Source organism: Callithrix jacchus, chromosome 2 (genome assembly GCF_049354715.1).
Source record: "Callithrix jacchus isolate 240 chromosome 2, calJac240_pri, whole genome shotgun sequence".
Lineage (NCBI taxonomy): Eukaryota > Metazoa > Chordata > Mammalia > Primates > Cebidae > Callithrix > Callithrix jacchus.
Window position 1 is genome coordinate 137212846 of NC_133503.1, and position 21427 is coordinate 137234272.

General features: G+C 37.5%; 1 protein-coding gene across 6 annotated transcripts in view; it reads right to left on the reverse strand.

Annotated features, from left to right (window-relative positions):
* The window catches only part of ARHGEF28 (Rho guanine nucleotide exchange factor 28), a 333758-nt gene that overhangs the window by 85319 nt on the left and 227012 nt on the right, over positions 1–21427 (reverse strand). For all 6 annotated transcript variants that reach the window (XM_035291420.3, XM_035291419.3, XM_078365895.1 and 3 more), the window contains 6 exons: positions 20242–20522; positions 14348–14555; positions 11751–11862; positions 7808–7850; positions 2129–2252; positions 1690–1822 (listed from right to left, as the gene is read on the reverse strand). In XM_035291420.3, coding sequence (XP_035147311.3) covers positions 1690–1822; positions 2129–2252; positions 7808–7850; positions 11751–11862; positions 14348–14555; positions 20242–20522 — 901 coding nt within the window. The remainder of the gene's footprint in view (positions 1–1689; positions 1823–2128; positions 2253–7807; positions 7851–11750; positions 11863–14347; positions 14556–20241; positions 20523–21427) is intronic.

Consider the following 21427-nt stretch of genomic DNA (forward strand, 5'->3'; position numbering starts at 1 on the left):
CAGGGACACACTTAAAAGCGGTGGGTGGAGATTATCTTGACGAGTCTGTTTTAAAGCAGAGGAGAAAAAGCCCTTGAGTGTGGCTGGTGGTGTATGACAGGGATCAAGTCTTGTAAACAAGGGTGGAACAACAACTGGTGAAACCCGTGCCCATCACACCGATAAACTGACCGCTGACATATGGGCAGGCCAGAAACAACCCATAAACAATACTTGGAGCAAATCTCTAAACATGTAGGAAATTAAACCATATCTGAGCAGCCTGATGCTATTTCAGATCCAGGAAAAGAAAGAAACCAACTTTTCAAGGAAAGCAAAATTCAAGCATGCAATAAAGTCAGCATAATTAAAGACAGTGTCAACTGTGAGAAGAAAATTCGATCTGCCTCTCATGCCACATGCGGACTGTATTTTCATCTGACGTCCAGCTGTAGATACATCTAAGTTTTTTAATTCAATCATTGTCCACAAATTTAATGAGAAACTTCAGATGTAAATTTCCCCTGTTCTTCTCTTCCCTTTGTCTTCCCATCCACTTCCCAAATATTCCCACATTTCTGGCGACCAACAAATACCCTGAAATCTATTCCACCTGCCTGGGCCTGACTTCTTTTTCTCTGAATTATTCTTTCATTCAACAAATATTTACTAAGCCCCTACTGTGTACAAGATATTGTTCTAGCCACTCTGCATATAGCAGAGAACAAATTCAACAGATAAAAATCTATCCCCCATTTGCAAACTGTATAGTAAGTTAGAGGGTGGTAAATGTTGTAATGGTAAAAAAATGCCAGGAGGATAGGAAGGGTGAACCAGGCACTGTGTGATCAGGAAAGGCTGCCTGAGGAGGTGTTATCTGAGTGATCCATGTGAGTATCTGTGGAAATAGTGTTGCAATCGGAAGGAACAGCCAGAGAAGGCCCTAAGGCAGGAGCATGCCTGCCACATTCAAAGAACAGCAAAGAAGCCAGTGTGACAAGCAGCGGGAGTAAGGGAGGGAGAGGACAGATCATGTGGGAACTTGCTGTCATTATAAGGACTTAAGACTCCAGTCTGTACTTGGGGGATAGGAAGTCACTGGGAGATTTTTAAACACAGTGATATATGCCTTAACAAGCTCATTCTGGCTGATGCTTTGAGAAAGACTTTAGGGGTAAAAGCACAAGGAAGCCAGTTGGAAGCCTGTAGAAATGGTGGCTTTAGACCACAATGATATCAGTGTTAGGCATGACAAGTGCCTGGGTTTTAAATGTTTTCTGAAAATAGAGGTAAGAGGATTGTTGATGGATCGGATATAGGATGTGAGAAAATGGGAGGTATAAAGATGTACTGCAAAAGTTTGGCATGAACATCTGGTTGGAAAGATCAGGTTGCCATTAAAAGCTGAAAAGTGTCACTTTTAGGTGAGCACAGAAGGGGGAGATTGTAACATCTGACATGCTCTTTAGACATCCTGGTGGAGATACCAAGTAGACAGTGAGGCATACAAATCTGGGGTTCAGAGAGGCTGTCAGTTATGGACAAAACACACTGACTCTAACCAGTATCAGCCATTACTTGGTAAATGGTTCAGTCATTTGTGTGGCACTAAAAAGGTTTCTGTAAATATATTAAGCAAAGAGCCTCTTTTCAAGAAGGTTACTGTCAGAAGATGAAATGCAGACAGCACACATAGACCTGAGAACTTACGGGAACACTGCAGTGACTCTTTCCCCAGGACTGTTTTATCACACACCGAACACTGCAGAACCCCAGAGAATGTTCCTGGGACAAACTGATGCCGGTTCAGTTTCTCTTTGTCTTTGGCATCCTTGCTTTTCGTCTTCAGATACAACAGCAGCAGCAGGAAAGTGGGGGAAAAGGATAAAAGGAAAACGCTGTGAGCCAAACTTTTATAGATATCATCCGAGCAACATCCCCACATTTTCCATCAGAATATAAGAACTGCACACAAAGGAACACCGTAACACCTAAATGTGATATTCCAGGCGTTAGCAATATTTCATAAGAAACATGTGTAAATAAAATCTAAGGTAAGTGATTTTAAAGGGAAGGTAGAAATTATACTAATTGCTGAGAAACTAAACCATCTATATTTTATAGAAAATACGTGAATAACTTTAATTACCTTTGATTTATTCCGAGGGCTAGTCATCCTATTCATGAGGAAACTGAAAGTTCGACTCACTTTATATTTTTCAGACTCTGATTTGGCAGGTATGATGTATTTATCCCATTCTTCTTCCTGAATTCTACAAAAACAGAATCTCTTATCATGGCTTATAGGACTTTAAGAGGAAGAACAGCATATACGTGTGTGTGTGTGTGTGTGTGTGTGTGTGTGTGTGTGTGTACTCATATGCATGTGTATATTTTTCAAGTTTTAGTGGTTGTTCTAAAGAGAAAGAAATTTGTTAAAAATACACCTTTATAGCATAAGTGAACAGACGTGATTAAAGCAACAATCTCACAATGTCAACAATTATAGAACATAGGTCGTGGAAGTGGGTATACAGTATATAATTCTCTCAACTTTTCCATATACTTTAAAATTTTCATAATAAAATATTGAGGAAATAAATCTTAGCCTTATAATTTTACCCTGAAAACACTCATCTTCCTGTTTACTATGTTAGTAAGAATTCCCAAGATCACAGAGAAGCCAAATAAGCAACAATATGCAACTGGATTTTATTTATTTTTGGAACACAGAGATAATACTCAGTAGACACACGTTTCCTCTGTTGATAGAGCCTGAGAAACAGACTGACTGTCACTCAGTACAGCCTCTCACCGTCAATCAGACTACAATCTGAGACTCTCTAGGTTGTAGAGGACAGAGGCTGTGGATACTCCATAAAGTAAGAAGCAAGAACCCATGCTTCTTACTTTGCACCCAACCCATGCACCCAACCCATGAACACCCTGACCACCATTTATCTTCTTCTAATCCATAATACAATTATTCTCTAGAAGAAAACAAATCCAGACTAGGAAAGTGACATTTCCCCCTAGAGATTCCTTTGATAATCTGATATTTCTATTATTACCGAGGAAAGAATAAATTAAAAATCAACCTAAGTATCATGTCAAACCAGGTAACACTTCTGTAGACGGTTTCCATAGGGATTATTTCCTAACTAAAGTCTCTCCTACCTGCTAAAATTCTCATCTTTCAGTACTGATAACTAGCACATTTATCTCTGGGAAATATTTTTTTTTTTTTTTGAGACCGAGTTTCGCTCTTGTTACCCAGGCTGGAGTGCAATGGCGCGATCTCCGCTCACCGCAATCTCCGCCTCCTGGGTTCAGGCAATTCTCCTGCCTCAGCCTCCCAAGCAGCTGGGATTACAGGCACGCACCACCGTGCCCAGCTAATTTTTTGTAATTTTAGTAGAGACGGGGTTTCACCATGTTGACCAAGATGGTCTCGATCTGTTGACCTCATGATCCACCCGCCTTGGCCTCCCAAAGTGCTGGGATTACAGGCTTGAGCCACCGCGCCCGGCCTCTGGGAAATATTTAAAAGCAATCAAATTACTAATATACACCAAAATATATATTATTATATTTTATAAAAATATTGCTTTCAGTGATAACTTTCTAGGGCTTCAGTTTTTCTTATCTAATTAATGACAAGCTTAGATTAAATTATTTCCAAGACCCCTTTCACATTTTAATATGGTACATATTATAATAAAACTTTAAGGTATTTAAGCTTTATATTAGGTTTCAGAGTTCAAACCTATTAATTTAGAAAAAAAATAATAAATGGCTTAAGAGCTGCCTCTTGACCATGTGGCTCTAAAGGTATCATCAGAACAGTGTGAGTCCTGTTACTCAAAGCTTGCACAGTAAATGAAATTGGGTATGCTGCTTACAGAAAACTTTTTAAAAGGTAGAAGGCCAGGTGCAATGGCTCACACCTGTAATCCCAACACTTTGGGAGGCCAAGGTGGGTGGATCACCTGAGGTTGGGAGTTTGAGACCAGTCTGACCAACATGGAGAAACCCCGTCTCTACTAAAAATACAAAAAATTAGTCGGGCATAGTGGTACATGCCTGTAATCTCAGCTACTCAGGAGGCTGAGGCAGGAGAATTGCTTGAACCCGGGAGGTGGAGGTTGCAGTGAGCCGAGATCACGCCATTACACTCCAGCCTGGGCAACAAAAGTGAAACTCGATCTCAAAAAAAAAAGGTAGGAAAAAAAAGCAAGTGAACAGGATTAAATATACTCTATGCCAACAGAGTATTGAAAGAATCTCAGACCCTCTTAATTTCCTTTCTACTTCCATGCTACTGCTAGTCATTTTACCTAGGATAACTGACTGGTTCATATAATCTGAAATTTTCCATAACCTCTGGTGTCTTAGGCATCCTAATATGCAAAATTTGTGCCATAATATTCAATAGGCTCACTTTCATAACTGGGGAAAAAATACATTTGAGAGTTTGAAAAGACTCCTCTCTTGGAAGGCCTTGTGTGATCCCACTGAATGCTATCCAATGTCTAAAAGAAGAGTGAATGAGGAGACCTAAATGTCAGAATTAAAGAATGGTTAGGTCATTGTGGATTTTGAGGTAAAGGCCCCTTTTCTACTTCCCAGCAGGAACACAACTAGACTATTGCAAATAAAAGAAAATTAATTCTTGGTTACCCAACTCTACTCCCAACTCCCCTGCTACAGAAGACTATATCAAAAACCACAGTTTCCATGTTGATTAAAAACTTATAAATGCACCGCACCACAATTTACCATATATCCTTTATACTTCTACAACATGACACTTTAACTTTTTTTTTTTTTTTTTGAGACGAAGTTTCACTCTTGTTGCCTGGGCTGAAGTGCAATGGTGCAATCTCGGCTCACTGCAATCTCTGCCTCCTGGGTTCAAGTGATTCTCCTGCTTCAGCCTCTTGAGTAGCTGGGATTACAGGCACCTGCCACCACACCTGGCTGATTTTAGTATTTCTGGTAGAGAGGGGGTTTCACCATGGTGACCAAGCTGGTCTAGAACTCCTGACCTCAGGTTATATGACCATCTTGGCCTCCCAAAGAGCTGGGATTACAGGTGTGAGCCACCGCGCCTGGCCGACACATTAACTTTTTACACTGAGGTTGATAAGACCTGAGAGATAACAGCATAAACACAAAAATGCTAAAACATTAAATATAAAAACTTAGCGCCACCACCCAACCTGGTAGAAATGTGAATATCATAGTCAAAATCCACTAGCAGATTATGAGGATGGGTAACCTCTGGGCAATTGTAGAAGGCTGGTTGATTCTATGTTTCATATCTAATTTAACTATGTGACATTTACCTATATTAAAATCAGGCACTTTAGAAAATAACTGAGAAGAGAAGACCCTCAACTACTTTCACAATAGAATTTAAATTGCTTTTATATTTGTAAGAATCTGGAAAGATTAAATGCTTTTTACCATCCCAGAACAAGAATGTCTAATCTCCATGATTAGTTTGATAACCGATAGCATCATTCACAATAAACTTTTTCAAATCCTTCTTCAGAGCCTTTCATGGTATTGCCTTTTCAGTAGGTAAACAGATATTTAAAACATATTCAGAATATGGATTCTCAATATTTTAACCCTTAATCTATTTAAAGAACTGGCATCTAAAGTGTTTTTGTTGTTGTTGTTTTTATTTTTTAATTTTTTTGAGATGGAGTCTGGCTCTGTTGCACAGGTTGGAGTGCAATGGCATGATCTTGCCTCACTACAACCTCCACTTTCCAGGTTCAAGCCATTCTCCCGCTTCAGCCTCCTGAGTAGCAGGGATTACAAACGCCCACCACCACACCCGGCTAAGTTTTGTATTTTTTAGTAGAGACAGGGTTTTGCCATGTTGGCCAGGCTGGGCTTGAACCCCTGACCTCAGGTAATCCACCTGCCTCAGCCTCCCAAAGTGCTGGGATTACAGGCATGAGCTACTGCACCCAGCCTAAAGGGTTGAACGAAGTTCCTGCTATGCAGATTGCAAATTGGCACAGTAGAACTTCTGTTAACATTCAGATCTTCAGATTTAAAGAAAGAGGAGAAGAAGGAGGAAATATATATAACAGATTTAAGATAGACAGTGGCAGTAAAATAATCAAGTCATGCCACATAATCTTTAGGAAATTAGAACACAGAGTATCTGCTGAAATCAGCCTGCAAGATATAGAGTGAGCTCATTTTTACCTGGATGTCTACTTTTCTAGAAACTAAGTGATCAGCACAAATAAGAGAATATCAAAGAAGGCATCAACTCAGGTAAATACCTACAACCACATGACTAAAACAAAGCACTAGGTATGGCTTGGGATCTTATTGGCTTATTCAACAAGATAGGACAGCAGAACTAGAGAGGTGAGATGAAAAATCTACTCTACTAGATATACCAAGGAGTATGACTGAGAAAGTAAGATGCTTTCAGGATGTGGACCAAGAAAGATTAAGGAACAGAAAGAAAAAAAACACAGGAGTGACAGAGAATGAAGAATTAGAGAAAAAGAAACTTCACAAACAAGTCATCCAAGTTAAAATACTTCATAGGCTACTATTTAGCCAAGTATAATATTGGCTCCTTCAGTCTTAAATCTCTCTCCTAATGAAAAATATTTTTTATTTATTTTTTAATCTTGATAACAATCTATTACTTCTCCAGTTGTTAAAAAGATGACAGGGAGAAGACTGCTAATCAAAATGATGACCAAGATGAAGATCAAATTCCAGAATAGGAAGTAAATTGCTTAAATGAGGAAATAAATGTAAACCGCTTAAAACAGTACAAGGCACATACAAATGTTCCATCATTGTCAGTAATTACTGCTTTTGCTATCATCATCCTCATTGCCATTGTCACGAAGTCATCTTCATCATCATCCTATCTCTCAAGGGCATTCTTAATCTTCCTCTGTTTGTATCATTCGAAAGTTTCTATTCTGGTTTCAAAAAAAATAGAAATGAACCAAAGGAGGCTTTTTCTTATTAATACTTTAATTCCAAGATTTAAAACAAAACAGCCCAACTATATCTGTATACTAAAACATTTCAAAGTTTTAGCATTAATCTCAACAAAATTAAAACATTTCACTCTTTTTCAGATGGTCTCTTAAAGTCAAACATGTGTGCCATTCTGGCACTTGTTTTGCATATAACCCTGGGGCTATTTCACAGTATGATTCATGGGCAGTTAGTCATTCAGGACCAACAGAAACCAGCAATCATGCTTGCACACTAGTTCGCTTCCCAAGCTATACTCCAACAATAGGTTTACCTTCTAGGAAAGAGAGAAGCTTAGTTAAAACTGCAAATCAACCAAGAAACTGATAGTGCTCAAAAGTCTTCTGCATTGTTCATTGTTTGTTTCCAGCTGACAGGCTACTAAGCAGAAATCCATAGAGAGACAGTAGGGATGTTTAGATACTTTCTGTAATTGACCACCCAGGGTTCTGTTACTAGAGGAAGTCCCATTGTCACGGTGGAACATAGCTAGAGAAAACATGTTGCCTTTCTAAAACAGGTGGTCCTCACACTGCTCCCCTTGAGGGTGTCTGGCTTTGAAAATACCCAAACAGGACACCCTGTCCCCAGTCCTGAGCCCTGCACAGCCAAGGACTGAAAGGACAGAGCTGGCAGATCTATCCTGATACAGATCCCAGAGAAAGCTAAGGGTCTTAGGCAGGCTGATTACATGGAAACCTTTCATGAACTAGTGAACAGAGAGCAAAAATGATGTGTGGACATTTCCAAAGAAGGATCATGCGGTCCCTCAGGAAAACTGGAACAGTTAAAGTACCTTTTTTCTCTTGGTGGCTCCGGTAAGCTGTAAGCTCTTTGCTCTACAAGACACAGAACAATAAAATGAAAATGAAGGCAGACAAAGTAGCAGACATGTGTTAGTCTGAAATGCATACTCAACCATATTTTATCATTATATACACTACCAGTTAGAAAATAATAAGAAAATGAGTAATCTTATATAAGTAAGGCATTGCTCTAAATTTCTAAAATCACTTTCCCTAATGTAAAGCAGGAAGGGAAAAGGCCGAAACATGGCAACATTTAATGACTTGATGAACTAAGCTAGCATCAGCAAAGGACAGCAAACGTTTTCAGAGGTGCAGAAAATTAGTTCTATATTTTTGGATACTTTTCACCAGAGTCATCCCTATTCTTCATAACGCTAATCCCCCAACATACAGAACCAATAAATAACTGCTTTTAAACAAGGCTCAAAGGAAAAGTCTTAAAGGCCAGCATAAGAAGAGTTCATTTTCAGCCGGGTACAGTAGCTCACGTCTGTAATCCCAACACTTTGGGAGGCTGAGGTAGGTGGATCACCTGAGGCCGGGAGTTAAAGACCAGCCTAGCTAACATGGTGAAACCCCATCTCTACTAAAAACATAAAAATTAGCCAGGCATGGTGGTGCATGCCTATAGTCCCAGCTACTAAGGAGGCTGTGGCAGGAAAACTGCTTGAACCCAGGAGATGGAGGTTGCAGTGAGCCAAGATCCTGCCACTGCACTCCAGCCTGGGGAACAAGAGTGAGACTTCCTCTCAAAAAAAAAAAAGTTCATTTTCATATAGCTGCAATGTCCTTATAAAATCCTAGCAGCAGTGAGTTCAGAGATGTGCTCTATGGCTCATGGGAAATGGGGGGGACTGCCATTTTCACTGGACTTGTGGAGCGAGGCAGAAAGGGAGCCTCATGCAAGCAGCTTGGAGCCATCTTGTTTCCAGAGTTGAAGTACTTACTACAGGGGTGGAGCAGAGACACTGATTTAGACAGTGAGACAGTCTGAAGGAGGGAGGGGTCACTGTGGAGCACACCATCTACAGAGCAGGAACAAATCCTTCAAATCCTTTACTTTCACAATCCAGAACAGTGAAGAGGCAAAACTAGGTTACAAAGGGAAATGGGCCAGATACATAAGGCGGAAAACAAATACATAACCCCTGAAATGGGTAATATTAAATGTTGCATCTAATACTATCTTGTATGTAATAGAAAATCTACTTTGAAGAATTTGAAGGCTTTATTTTATAGCCATTTTCAAATGTTCCTCAAATTATTCACAGGGAGAAATCACTACTCTTATGGTAAATAGGCTGAGGTTCTAAGAGAATAAGCCACCAACTGTTCAAAATCTAATCAAATTCCATCCATCAGCTCGCAATGTTTTCAAAAGTATGTTTATGTCATTTCTCAAATTCTTAAATGCAGAACATTTCTGTCCCCCTTGGTGAGGTTGTGGTTACCATTTTAATACTGGTAATGTTCTGTTTTACCTAAATCTACAATGTACCAAAGGGAATTATAAAACTAGATTTTATGTATACAAACATCAAAAATTAAGTTGTCACCATTGTACTGTTGGCTCAAAAACAAAAAGACATATGAGAAATTATAGTAAGTAACTCTTTGGAAATGACAAGGAAGAAAGAACATCACAAATAACAATAAAAAGGACTGAAAGCATCCTAGATTTGTATATTTGCATTACAGCTCTTATAGGGGAGCTTCCCACTGGGACATAAGGAGACCTGGACTCTGTTCATACACACCTGAAATTTTTTAGGACTATTCAAAACTCATCAACAAAGTATTTACAGCAATACAAATGTCAATTTACTTTTGATTAATCCAAGCAGACTAAACAATGAAACATTAGAATATATCTTTGAACTAGGCAAGCTTTCACATTTATGCTTTGATTACATAAACACAGATAAAATTATTCCTTCTTCATTAGTAGTTAATTTATTTTTCATAGCCTGTGGTACTGACTAACCTAAATGGTATCAGTCCAATGTTTGCAGCCATATAAGTCTATCTATTGGAATTTTCTTATATTTAGTGTGTAGCCTCAACCTAAATTGCCTGGTTGTAACTGTTACCTTCTGGATAGTATCAAACTTCATTCAAGTAGCCTTGTCTTTAAATATACTGTCTAAAGATAAGGTTTTGTTTACTGAAAAGCAAGGCAGTTGACATCAGCTTTTCATTCTTTCTAACTCAAATGCAAAGGTTGCAGGCTTGCATGTAAGATAAAGATATTCTTCCTTGCTCATAAAAGAATAAGTAAATTAGGGCTATTTTCCCTTGTGAACAATTGGTTTCCTCTTAATTGTGTGGTCAATAATTTCAAACTCCAGAGATATCTGACTTCATAAATCAGTGATCACAGATCTAAAGGCAGAGCTATAATCTGAAGCACAGAAAACTTAAACATGTTTTCCAAATAGTAACAATGTGAAGTCAATTCATCAGCTGGGACTATCAGTGAAAAGGTGTCAAGCTGCTATTTAAAAAAAAATACCAACCTAAACCTAGGCTGGGGAGACCTAGAAAGAACCCATGAAATAAAAAATGAAAATCCAGAACAAATTCAATCCATCTTCTTTATCCTGTCATCTCAAAGTGGTTGTAGCCTCTTTCTTTCTTCTAACTTTTCTTCATCTCCCCATTCCAAAAATAAAAACTGACATGTATTATCAGTCTTGCTCGCTTCTCTTCTAACAGTACATCCCAGAAAAAGGAAAAAAAAAATCATGGTATCATTTCTTTTGTATTTTATATATCTTTTTCTCATATTCACTCAAGAAATATTTATTGAATATCTAGCATACATGTCATTGTCCTAGGATAGCAATTTTAAGTACCAAGATTGTGTTTCCAGTGTTGTTCTGCACATCATAAAAATGCAAAATAATAACAATTTAATAAGAATAAGAAAAAAGAGAGGGAATAAAATAAATCCTATTTTAAATATTTTATCTTGAGAAACTAAGAATACTTAAGTTCATCTCTTACTTTTGGAGTCTTTTAAGTCCCTTAAGAATAATAGACAAGAAAGGCATTCTCTAAGACATTGACAAAAATTTCATTAGAATGCTGTGTATTATGCATTGGCATGAATACTTTCAAATACGCCTTTTAATATAGTTATTACATATTAATTACAGAAAGTATGAAATTATTACATTTCAAAATGGGGGCAGGTGAAAATAGGAGCAGTGGCTGAGACAGGCTACAGGGGGAGCTCTAAGTTGTGCATAATTTTTCCATTTATAGATCTGAATTCACTTGAAAACTCAAGATGCATGTTTATGATTTACACTCCTTTTTGTATGTATACTATATTTCAGTTAGAAGTTTATTGCCTAAAAGTTATATTTTTAATTGCTTAGATTGCCACCCCAAAAAATGTGAGATATATTTACTCATGTTACAAATATGTTATTTCATCTCTCCAAAGTCCCTTGCTAAATAAAGAAAGAAGAAAATCCATTTCACAACACACTGGCTCTGAGGAGTTGGATTATGTTAGCAATGTATATATGAGACAAAAAAAAATTTTATAATTTACTCGAATAAAATCCTCTAAGGTCCTCACAATAATATATCTGGAATCAATTCTAATTTACACTATCCTTGAGGAAAACTTTTTATTCAAAGAATAAAGCAACAGAGAGGTGTGTCTGTATTTGTAATTTCATCAAAATCAAATCTGATCAAAATCAAATTTGGCTGATATCCAACGGGAAAAGGATTGTGTCAGGCTTAGAAAAAGCAGTTGTGAAAACAAAAAAAATAAAGAAAGAAAAAAGAAAAACCAGTTGTGAAAACAGAATTAAAAATTCTTGTCTGCTATTCTTGCATATTTTATGTACTTATACTAACTGAAAATCTGTTCTGGAATAGTGTTTTCAAAGCCAAATGGAAAATGATGCTTACCTTCACTTGAATTGCACACTGTTAAATCACGCACCAAACGAGTTTTTCCTAAAGAAATTTTGGGTGATGAGCAAGAATAAGAACGTGAGCGAACTCCAGAATGCAATGATTCCTAAAAGAGAGTGTAATAAAGTTTTTAAAAATTTATACATGAGATCTGAAAATATATGTTCACCACCTCGAATGTTACTAAATTACCACCTCTGAAAACAGATTCAACCTGAACTTTTCTGATACGATCTCATTACGTGTTTCTGTTTTCCTCTGACAACTTTTAAAATGTTATTGTCATTTTAATACTTTAATAACCTTCAGTCTGGGGAGTAGTTCCTGTATATACTATAGAATGCACCTACGATAGTCTAGCCGAGTTGACTAAAAATAAAAATTAAGTCAAATGACTTTTTCTTTGTATATTCAACAATGAATTTGACTCATTATTTTTACCTGAGGTGTCAGTTATTTTGTTATTTTATATTGTAGCCCTCAAAGAAAATTTCATATTAACTGAGATTTCTATATTTAAGGATTATTAGAGGATAGAGGAAAAGCTACTTACAATTATAAGAGTTTATTAAACTTCCAAACCATGATTTAAATTTATAATGTTAGCTGCAATGTCTAGGGGAAAATATATCAGGTTATTATACAAATCCTTCCAGTCCGTACTCAATTTTTGATAGACTGTCCATCTAGCATGTTCTGTGATGTATGTTTGAATATCACCCATTTATATATTCTTAATATTATTACTTTTAAATGACCTGCCAGTTTTGTTTCTGTTTTCCCCATTACTTACTATTCCTATTATTAAATTGGCAACATACATGAAAATACAAGATGGCAAGATCATTAAAACATGGTTTTCTTTTATGTTCCAGAAAATTTAAGTGAATACGCACTAGAACTCCATTAAACTCATTTATAGTACCCAACTTCTATCCTATAAAAGTCTTATTGGATTGATCCTGCCCATGCATTTTTAAGATATCACTTAAGGTTAAGGCTAAAAAAAATAATGCAAAATTATTTACTAAAATTAAGCCATCAGAAACTGACCATCATACCCACTGGTCTCTTTTGTTCCCTCTAAGTAAAAGTACATAGTTACCCTAACTTCATTAGTTTAGTTGAAGAGCCTGGAGAAAAGCTGAAAATAGAATCCTGACCTTGCTTCAAAGGGCCTTGAGCTGTGGCTCCTATCTTATTAGGGAGCTCCTACTGGGCCTGAATGTCAAGAAGGCCAACCAGGTTGTCCTGTAACCCTAAACAGTGAGCTGGCCACTAAGGGTCCTCCCCAAATGCCATTCTCTTCACTTAGGTCATGTATACATGGTAACCATTTGTCATGACAGTGGAACTTTGAAAATTGTCCAAAACTTTGGCAAAAAGTTATACGGTAATTACAGAGTCAAAGTAGATATATTTCTGTGATAGTTTCTTCCTAAAAATGAGCAACATGAAACTGTTTTACAAAGACTGAATTATTTTTCAACATGAAACTGTTTCACAAAGACTGAAGTGTGATGAACTTTTCACAATTCCACTCAAAATGCAAAACTAAGAAGTATCTACATAACAACCATATACATTTCTCATTATCCAGAAATAGCACATGACCTTCAGATGCAAAAGATTATGGCAGCTCTACAGGTCCTAGAGCAGAGGGAAAAGGATGCAGGATCTGTGCTCAAAAGACTCAGAATTGATTTCTGATTCTATCACCAAGCTGGTGATACAAAGCTGGACAAAACTCTAACCTGTCCAGAATCTCATCTACTCAAAAAATAAAATTAAATAAAACCACTACTTATGTAATAGGTGAGTTATGAGGCAATTACATATTTTGTATATACATAAAACATATTTTGTATATTGTAGGGCATGCTACGAAAATAAGGTATTATTGTAACAACCATATGTTAGAAAGAGAAGTTTTGCCATAGCACACATTTTTTTACAGTAATAAGTAAACTTAGGAAGAAAACAAATAGGAAAAAAAATACACTCAAACACAAAAGGGCTTTCTTACATTCAGAGGAATGTATTTAGTTTTTTAATAAATAAATAACCAAAAAAAAAAAAAAGCACACCTAAATGAAACTCCAATGTGAAATTGCCAACAAGAGAAAACCTGGCTCTGAAGGAAAAGTTGCCAAAATTTGTAATGTTCTGGATTAGTTCAAGCAGCCAGAAATGCTCAATAAACATCACTGCTACCTTATTAACATCATGTACCTCATCACCAGGGCCACACATTAATTTACATGAGCAAAACAAGTCTGACCACTTGAGCTCATTTAATACCACCAGTTTTTCTCTCTTTGCTTAAGAGATGATGGGAAAAATCACTGTATGAAATGATAAATTTCTAAGCATATGAAAGAAAGATGGCACATACTCATGATGAATTAATTACGATTATAAAAATTAAAACAGAGTGAGAAATATTAAAAAGACTCAATCAGATATCACATGGGTCTCAAAAACATAGTTCATATGTATGAATAAAATATGTCTTTCAGATACAGATGGGTAGATTTAGACAACATATTCTTTGCACTTGAAATAAACCAAATTAATACCAGTAAGAATACCTTCGACTGTAGATTACTTGATAGAGAAAGTGATTCAGCCCGGGAGATATTAAAATCCAGTTCAGTGTTAGTCTCAAAAGAGTCCAATTCATCCCCACTAGGAATCCCAGTTCTTGAGGAGCTCTGAGACCCTGGAGTGTAACAGAGATGTGACGGCTCAGAATGTCCTTCCCCTTCACTGTCGGCATCCAAGGCATCAAGGCTAGAACTAAAGCACAAAGCCAGTAAGTATGTAAAGAAGCAAGAAATGATGCAGAGAGTCACTGGTTTCTTCAGTCTCTTATTTGGGTGGGGCGTAACAGGTATTCATTTAATTTCCAACTAGTATTTAATTAGCTTTTTTCTCTTCCCTCCAAATCTCTTTATAAACAAAATTTTATGTTACTACAAATTAACGTTCCTACCTTGCAAAAGCCATTTCTTTCTTTGAGACAGACTCTCGCTCTGTCACCCAGGCTGGAGTGCAGTGGTGCCATCTTGGTTCACTACAACCTCTACCTCCCAAGCTCAAGTGATCCTCCCACCTAAGTCTTCTGAAATGCTGAGCTACGGGCATACACCACCACATCTGGCTAATTTTTGTAATTTTTGTGTTTTCTGCCATGTTGCCCAAGCTGGTCTCAAACTCCTGGGCTCTATGGATCCACCCACCTCAACTCCCAAAGTGCTGGGATTGCAGGAATGAGCACCACACCTGGGGTAAAAGCCATTTCAAATACCTGAAGAAACAAAACCTGGTTTGAGTTAGTACTAACCTCACCACTTCTATTTCGTAAATATAATTATTGATATTGCAAATCCCAAATGGTAACCCATCGAATATTTAAAATGCTGATGGAAACAAAGGCACTAGGCTGTTTGCAGGGAAGCCTCTGAGGGGGGGATTTGCATGTGACTAAACGGCAGAAGTAGCATTCTCTCCACTGTCCCCCAGCTGGGAAGCTCAGGAGGACAGAGGCACACCCGGGAGAGATGTGTGAAGGTACCATCCATTTGCCCCAGGGCCACGTGAAGACACAGTTAAGAAGTGAGTCGTCCAATTTCCCAAACATGTCATACTAACTGATCGTTTTTAGAGGTTTTAAAAAAATGATTCCGGCCGGGCGCGGTGGCTCAAGCCTGTAATCCCAGCACTTTGGGAGGCCGAGACGGGTGGATCACGAGGTTAAGAGATCGAGACCATTCTGGTCAACATGGTGAAACCCCGTCTCTACTAAAAATACAAAAAATTAGCTGGGCATGGTGGCGCGTGCCTGTAATCCCAGCTACTCGGGAGGCTGAGGCAGGAGAATTGCCTGAACCCAGGAGGCGGAGGTTGCGGTGAGCCGAGATTGCGCCATTGCACTCCAGCCTGGGTAACAAGAGCGAAACTCCGTCTCAAAAAAAAAAAAAAATGATTCCGTTGAAACATCTACCTTAGAACCAGGTAGCAATTCTGCTTGACAACAACGTTTTCCTCATTTAATTTTAATAACCATAAAATTAAAAGGAAAGTATTTGACCTTCCACATCCAAGGTCTATTCCATAACATTATGTCTTAAACTACTCAAACTTAGAGGCCAACAGCTTTCCTGGGTGCATGTTAACACATGAAGCATTCAAATGTGCGTTTTGTGGGTTTTCTTTTTGGTTGTTACAGTTCTGGAGTTAAAATTTCAATAACCAAACAGTGAAACCATCTTGATTTTAAATATGAAAACCAGAAAAGGAAACTCCAAATTAACCCGTTTGGGTTTTTTTTTTTTCTTTAATAACCATAGGCTAGTTAATACACACAGCAATCCACTGAATAAATGGTATGAGTCCTGGTCTTACCTACCACACCTCTAATGCAAACAGAGCAGTTTCTAATCCTTGAGCCCTTACACAGGCACTACTGGGTACAGAAAACCCAGCAGTGAGAAGCAGCCCTGGCTAGTACCACCAAGGATTTCCAAAGTGGGGTTTTCTTCTTTGGGAACTCATTGAGTGCCAAGGTGAAGGCCTTGGCATTAAGAAGAAGAGTACAGATTGGAAGCGGACTTCACACTTTACCTCAATTAAACACCCAAATATCATGGAGTCTATTTGACTATTTCTCATAAAACACTGAAACTTCAATGTTAAGAATATCTTCCTGGTAAATGCTACAGGAAATATATTATGTTGGTGCAAAAGTAATTGCGGTTTTTACACCAACCTAATAAATTACAGGTATTTCAAGTTGCTACTTGGTTTCCTGGTACAACAGTCTGAGATAAAGGAGACCTCAAGGCGGGTTGAAGCTTGCTGAAGTCATACCTCAGCACTTGTCTTTCAACTTGTGATCTCTGTACTAATGAAAAATAGTTCTTCAAATGATTGGCGGCCTTCAATAATATTTTAACACAAGCGTTTCCAGTTACAGACAGCATTTCATCAACACAATGAATACATCCTAGAAGTACCAATATTTTATTTTGCACACTATAAAACATTGTTCCTATTCATTCAAATGGGGCTACTATTTTTTCTTTGTTAAGTTATTAACCTAAGATATTGGTAGCACAGGCAATATTCTTCATGACAACCTCTAGGTTCTTGTTTTATGATATTATTTTTCTAATTCCCAGTAATGGGATAGAAAATCAATTCATTAGGTTATCACTAGAGATTTTTTGTGTTTTTAAATAGAGAATAGAAAATATCAGTATACGTTCCACATGTCATTGTAAAAGACTTTACTTGAATTTTATGTGAGATGGGAGATGCTTATGGTGTGATACGCCTTTCTTACTGTGGACTGCAGTTTCAAAAAAAGATCTGAAAAATGCAAGCTTTAGAATGAAACAAACACTTGTCTACTGCTTAACTTTTTGTAGTACAGTATTTTTGAATTAACGTTTTATTACTTATTTTCCCCTTGTGGCTTCTCAAAACAGTTACTATGTTTAAATAATATAATAAAATGGTTACATAAGTGTGCATATTTTAATTTTCATCAAAATAGTCTTTTAAACCTTAGAAAACTTAGGACTCAGGTCCCAGTCAGCCATGAACTTATATTAAATCCAGTTTTTACTGTGTGCCCCAAAAATTCTCTTTCTAGAAGTTTCCAGCCTGTAGGGCTATTATCCACTCATTAACAAATTAGGTGCATTTCACTTTGAGTTTGCTACCAACTGTGCTTCCTACCATGACGTCCACTGGAGGGAGGGACCCACAGCCACCCTAGGGCTTTCCAAGGATGGTGACTTCTCTCCCTTCATTCCTACATTTTTCAGAGGAGAAGGAGGGCACAGGAGATGAAGTCAGCTCATGGAACCAACCAGGTTTTTCTGTAAAATGGCTTCTCCTTCCTCTCCTGGCTTCCTCCCTTTCCCCCAAGCTGTGATATCTTCACAGAGGCTTCTAATTATCTTTACTCAGAATGGATATTTTTTTCTAAATCATATTCTACAAAGGAAAAATTCTGTCTGTAGCAGTGAAATGTTTAAACTTTTCAAGGCAAGACCATAATCAGAAAGTATAATTTAGATATTCTGCAAGAATCTGCATAAGGATTAATAGAACAAAGAGAACATTTGTGTTTTTTCCATGCTGTATTGCTAGAGGGCTTCTTCTAAAGAACTTTTTTATCTCTTGCGATCTAGGGGCTCACACATTTGACAGATTTTTTTTTTTTTTTGAGACGGATTCTCACTCTGTCCCCCAAGCTGGAATACAGTGACGTGATCTCTGCTCACTAAAATCTTTCCCTCCTGGGTTCAGGCTATTTTCCTGCCTCCTCAGCCTCATGCCTGAGTAGATGGGATTACAGATGCACACCACCACAACTAGCTAATTTTTGTATTTTTAGTAGAGAGGAAGTTTCACCATGTTGGCTGTTCTTGAACTCCTGACCTCAGGTGATCCACCTGCCTCGGCTTCCCAAAGTGCTGGAATTGCAGGCAGGAGCCACCACACCTGGCCACTTGACAGATCTTAAAGATCCACTGGATGCACTTATCACATAGAGCTCAATCTATTTTTGCAGAACTGTACAGAATCTTGTCTGGACTGGTAGTCTCTTATCCCAAGCAGACATGTGGACAGTTCAAATTAGTCTGTCACTTCAAATTACAGTCGTGACTACCCAGCATGTACAAAACAATAATTCACAAACTGTAAATCTAAAGCAAGTCTTGTATTATTTACACGTCAGCTACAACCCTTGGTACCAATACATGCTAAAGTTTTACAACCTCAAATTGCATATTGTACTGTATCTCAGTGATGGGCACCTACTGATTGCGGTTCCTCTCCCTTTCTCTCCCCTCTAATCTATTAACTCTCTATACACACATTCATTCATAGAGAAATCTTTATATACATACTCACATATGTGTGTGTATTTTCTGTTCACTTTGATTTGTGATTTTATTATATACATACTCACATATGTGTGTGTATTTTCTGTTCACTTTGATTTGTGATTTTATATGTGAAAATGAACATATAATCACATGGGTAGGATATGGAGAAAAAATAAGCTATTCCCTAAGGAAACCATGATCAACAGGATAAAATGAAATTGTGGAAATTGGCCTGTTCCTTAAAGAAAATAGACAATCAGACAGATAGATACAGATATACAGATATGGATATGCACATGTGTGCACACACACTAATATATGCAATCATATCAGATGCAATAAAACTATCATTTGAATGACTTTTCATATATACAAGAAAAGATAAGGTAACTGAAAGTAAAATAAATTAAAAGAAATATAAGATAAATTTTATATTATAAAATACATATTATATAAAATAAACATTCATGAGCCCACCAACTTGAAACTTGAATACTGGCCATCTACCATGGAAACTCTCTTATGGCGCATTCCATTCCCATATCCCTATTTCTCTCCCTGGATGTAGCAACTACCTAGAATTTAGGAATTTTTTTCCCCTTGATTATCTTGCTTTTCTTTTTTTCCTCTTTTGGAGACAGGTCTCATTCTCTCACCCAGGTTGGAGTTCAGTGGCACCATCTCAGCTCACTGCAACTTCTGCTTCTCAGGTTCAAGTGATTCTCCTACCCCAACCTCCCAAGTATCAAGATCACATGTGAGCGCCACCATGCCCAGCTAATTTTTGCATTTTTGGTAGAGATGGAGTTTCACCATATTGCCCAGGCTGGTCTCAAGCTCCTGAGCTCAACTGTTCTGTCTGCCTTGGCCTCCCAAAGAGCTGGGATTATAGGCATGAGCCACCACAGTTGGCCTCTTGTTTTTCTTTATAGTTTATGCACATATGTAAGTGCCCTATAATAATATATTGTTTAATTTGCATTTTATAAAAATGAAATCTAACAAGGATTTGGAGCTTTTTTGTTCCTTCATACTTCTAAGATCTATGTTATTATGCATGCAGATGTAATTGTAGTTAATTCATTTTCATAACTTACAGTATTCCATTGTGTAACTATATATTATTTATTTATCTAGTCCACATTTGGGTTATTTCCTGCTGCTATAAATACTCACATATAGGTCTCCTAGTACACAGGAGGGAAATGCATATTTGACTTTACAAGATAATGTCAAATTCTTTTCCCAAGTTATACAATTTTCTCTCCTATCGTCTTTATGTAGGAATTTCCATGGTATGCATTCTCACCAAAACATGGGATTGCTAGGTTTTTAAATTTTTGCCAATCAAGTGAGTATGAACTGGTATCTCATCATGGTTTTCCTTTATTATATTTTAGTCAGTTTTCTTAGGTGTCTTACTTTCAAATCAATGAATATAGGAACCTAAAAGGGGATAACATGTTGATGAACAGATAAAAGTGGTAGAGAAAATAAAACGTTTAAAACTAGAATTTTCCAAGTCTACCTATAAGATTCTTTTACTTTCTACAGTTTTTCTCTACAATATAGGATCTTACCTTCTTTTCTTTAGATGACTCTGTTCCTTTTCAAATCCATGCCAACCAAAAGAAAGATTCAAGTTGGAAGTACATGAACTTGATGGTGACATGAAGGACCGCTGGGCTTCGGTGTGTGCTGTCCCTTCGTCGTTCTCACTTAGTGGGTACACACTGGGGCTGGTTTCTGTAGGGAGGATGTGTTTGCTGCTCTGAGGCCCCAGAGTGCAACCTCTGGATTCAGGGCTGGTAGTGGCATTGATTCCCTCTATATTAATATAGCTGATATCCAAATCGCCAACCTGAAAGTTGAAAGAAAAACATTTCCTGAGTAAAAGCAGTTAAGATTGGCCTAGATAAGAATAAATTTTTACCAATTTAAAAAACTTCTGGCCAGGCACGGAGGGAAGCTGAAGGTGGCAGATGACTTGATGTTAGGAGTTCAAGACTAGCCTGGCCAACACAGTGAAACCCATCTCTACTAAAAAAAACAAAAATTAGTCAGAGTGTGGTGGCAGTTGCCTGCAATCCCAGCTACTTGGAGGCTGAAGCAGTAGAATGGCCTGAATGGGAGGCAGAGGTTGCACCAATACACTCCAGCCTAGGCTACACAGTGAGACTTCGTATCAAAAAACAAAACAAACAACAACAAAAAAACCCTTCTACCTTGTTTATATTTTTTGTTTATTCTTATGTAAACAGAGAATTAATTTATGTTTTGTTCACATGGCAGCTATCCCATAATTCACAAAAAGGAAGACAACTGAGTATTTTATAAAGTTGTTCCTCTCTTACAAAACCAGAAGCTGATTATACCTCTAACATTTTATGAAGCACTGACTCAAAATGAGGGGGAAATTTTTTAAATACTTGAGGAAAAAACTAAAGACTATACAACTTTATTCAAAAAGTAGCTCATAGGAATCTGAGTAACCAAGGTAATAGTAGTCACATAAATCTGAGTCTCATAAAAAGCAACACCAAACAAAAACAACAAATAAAGCTACATAAAGCACATGTATATAGCATCATTAGAAGAAAGAAAATGCCCAAATTTCAAACTACCTGTAAGTAATTAAATCAAGCAAATCCAGCAGGCAAGCCCTCATGCTCCTGTCATAAGACTGTCTGGAGAGTAAAGGGAGTCAGGGAAAATCTGAATGGCAGAGAAAGGATGGAACTAGTGAAGAGCCTAAGATTTACCTTA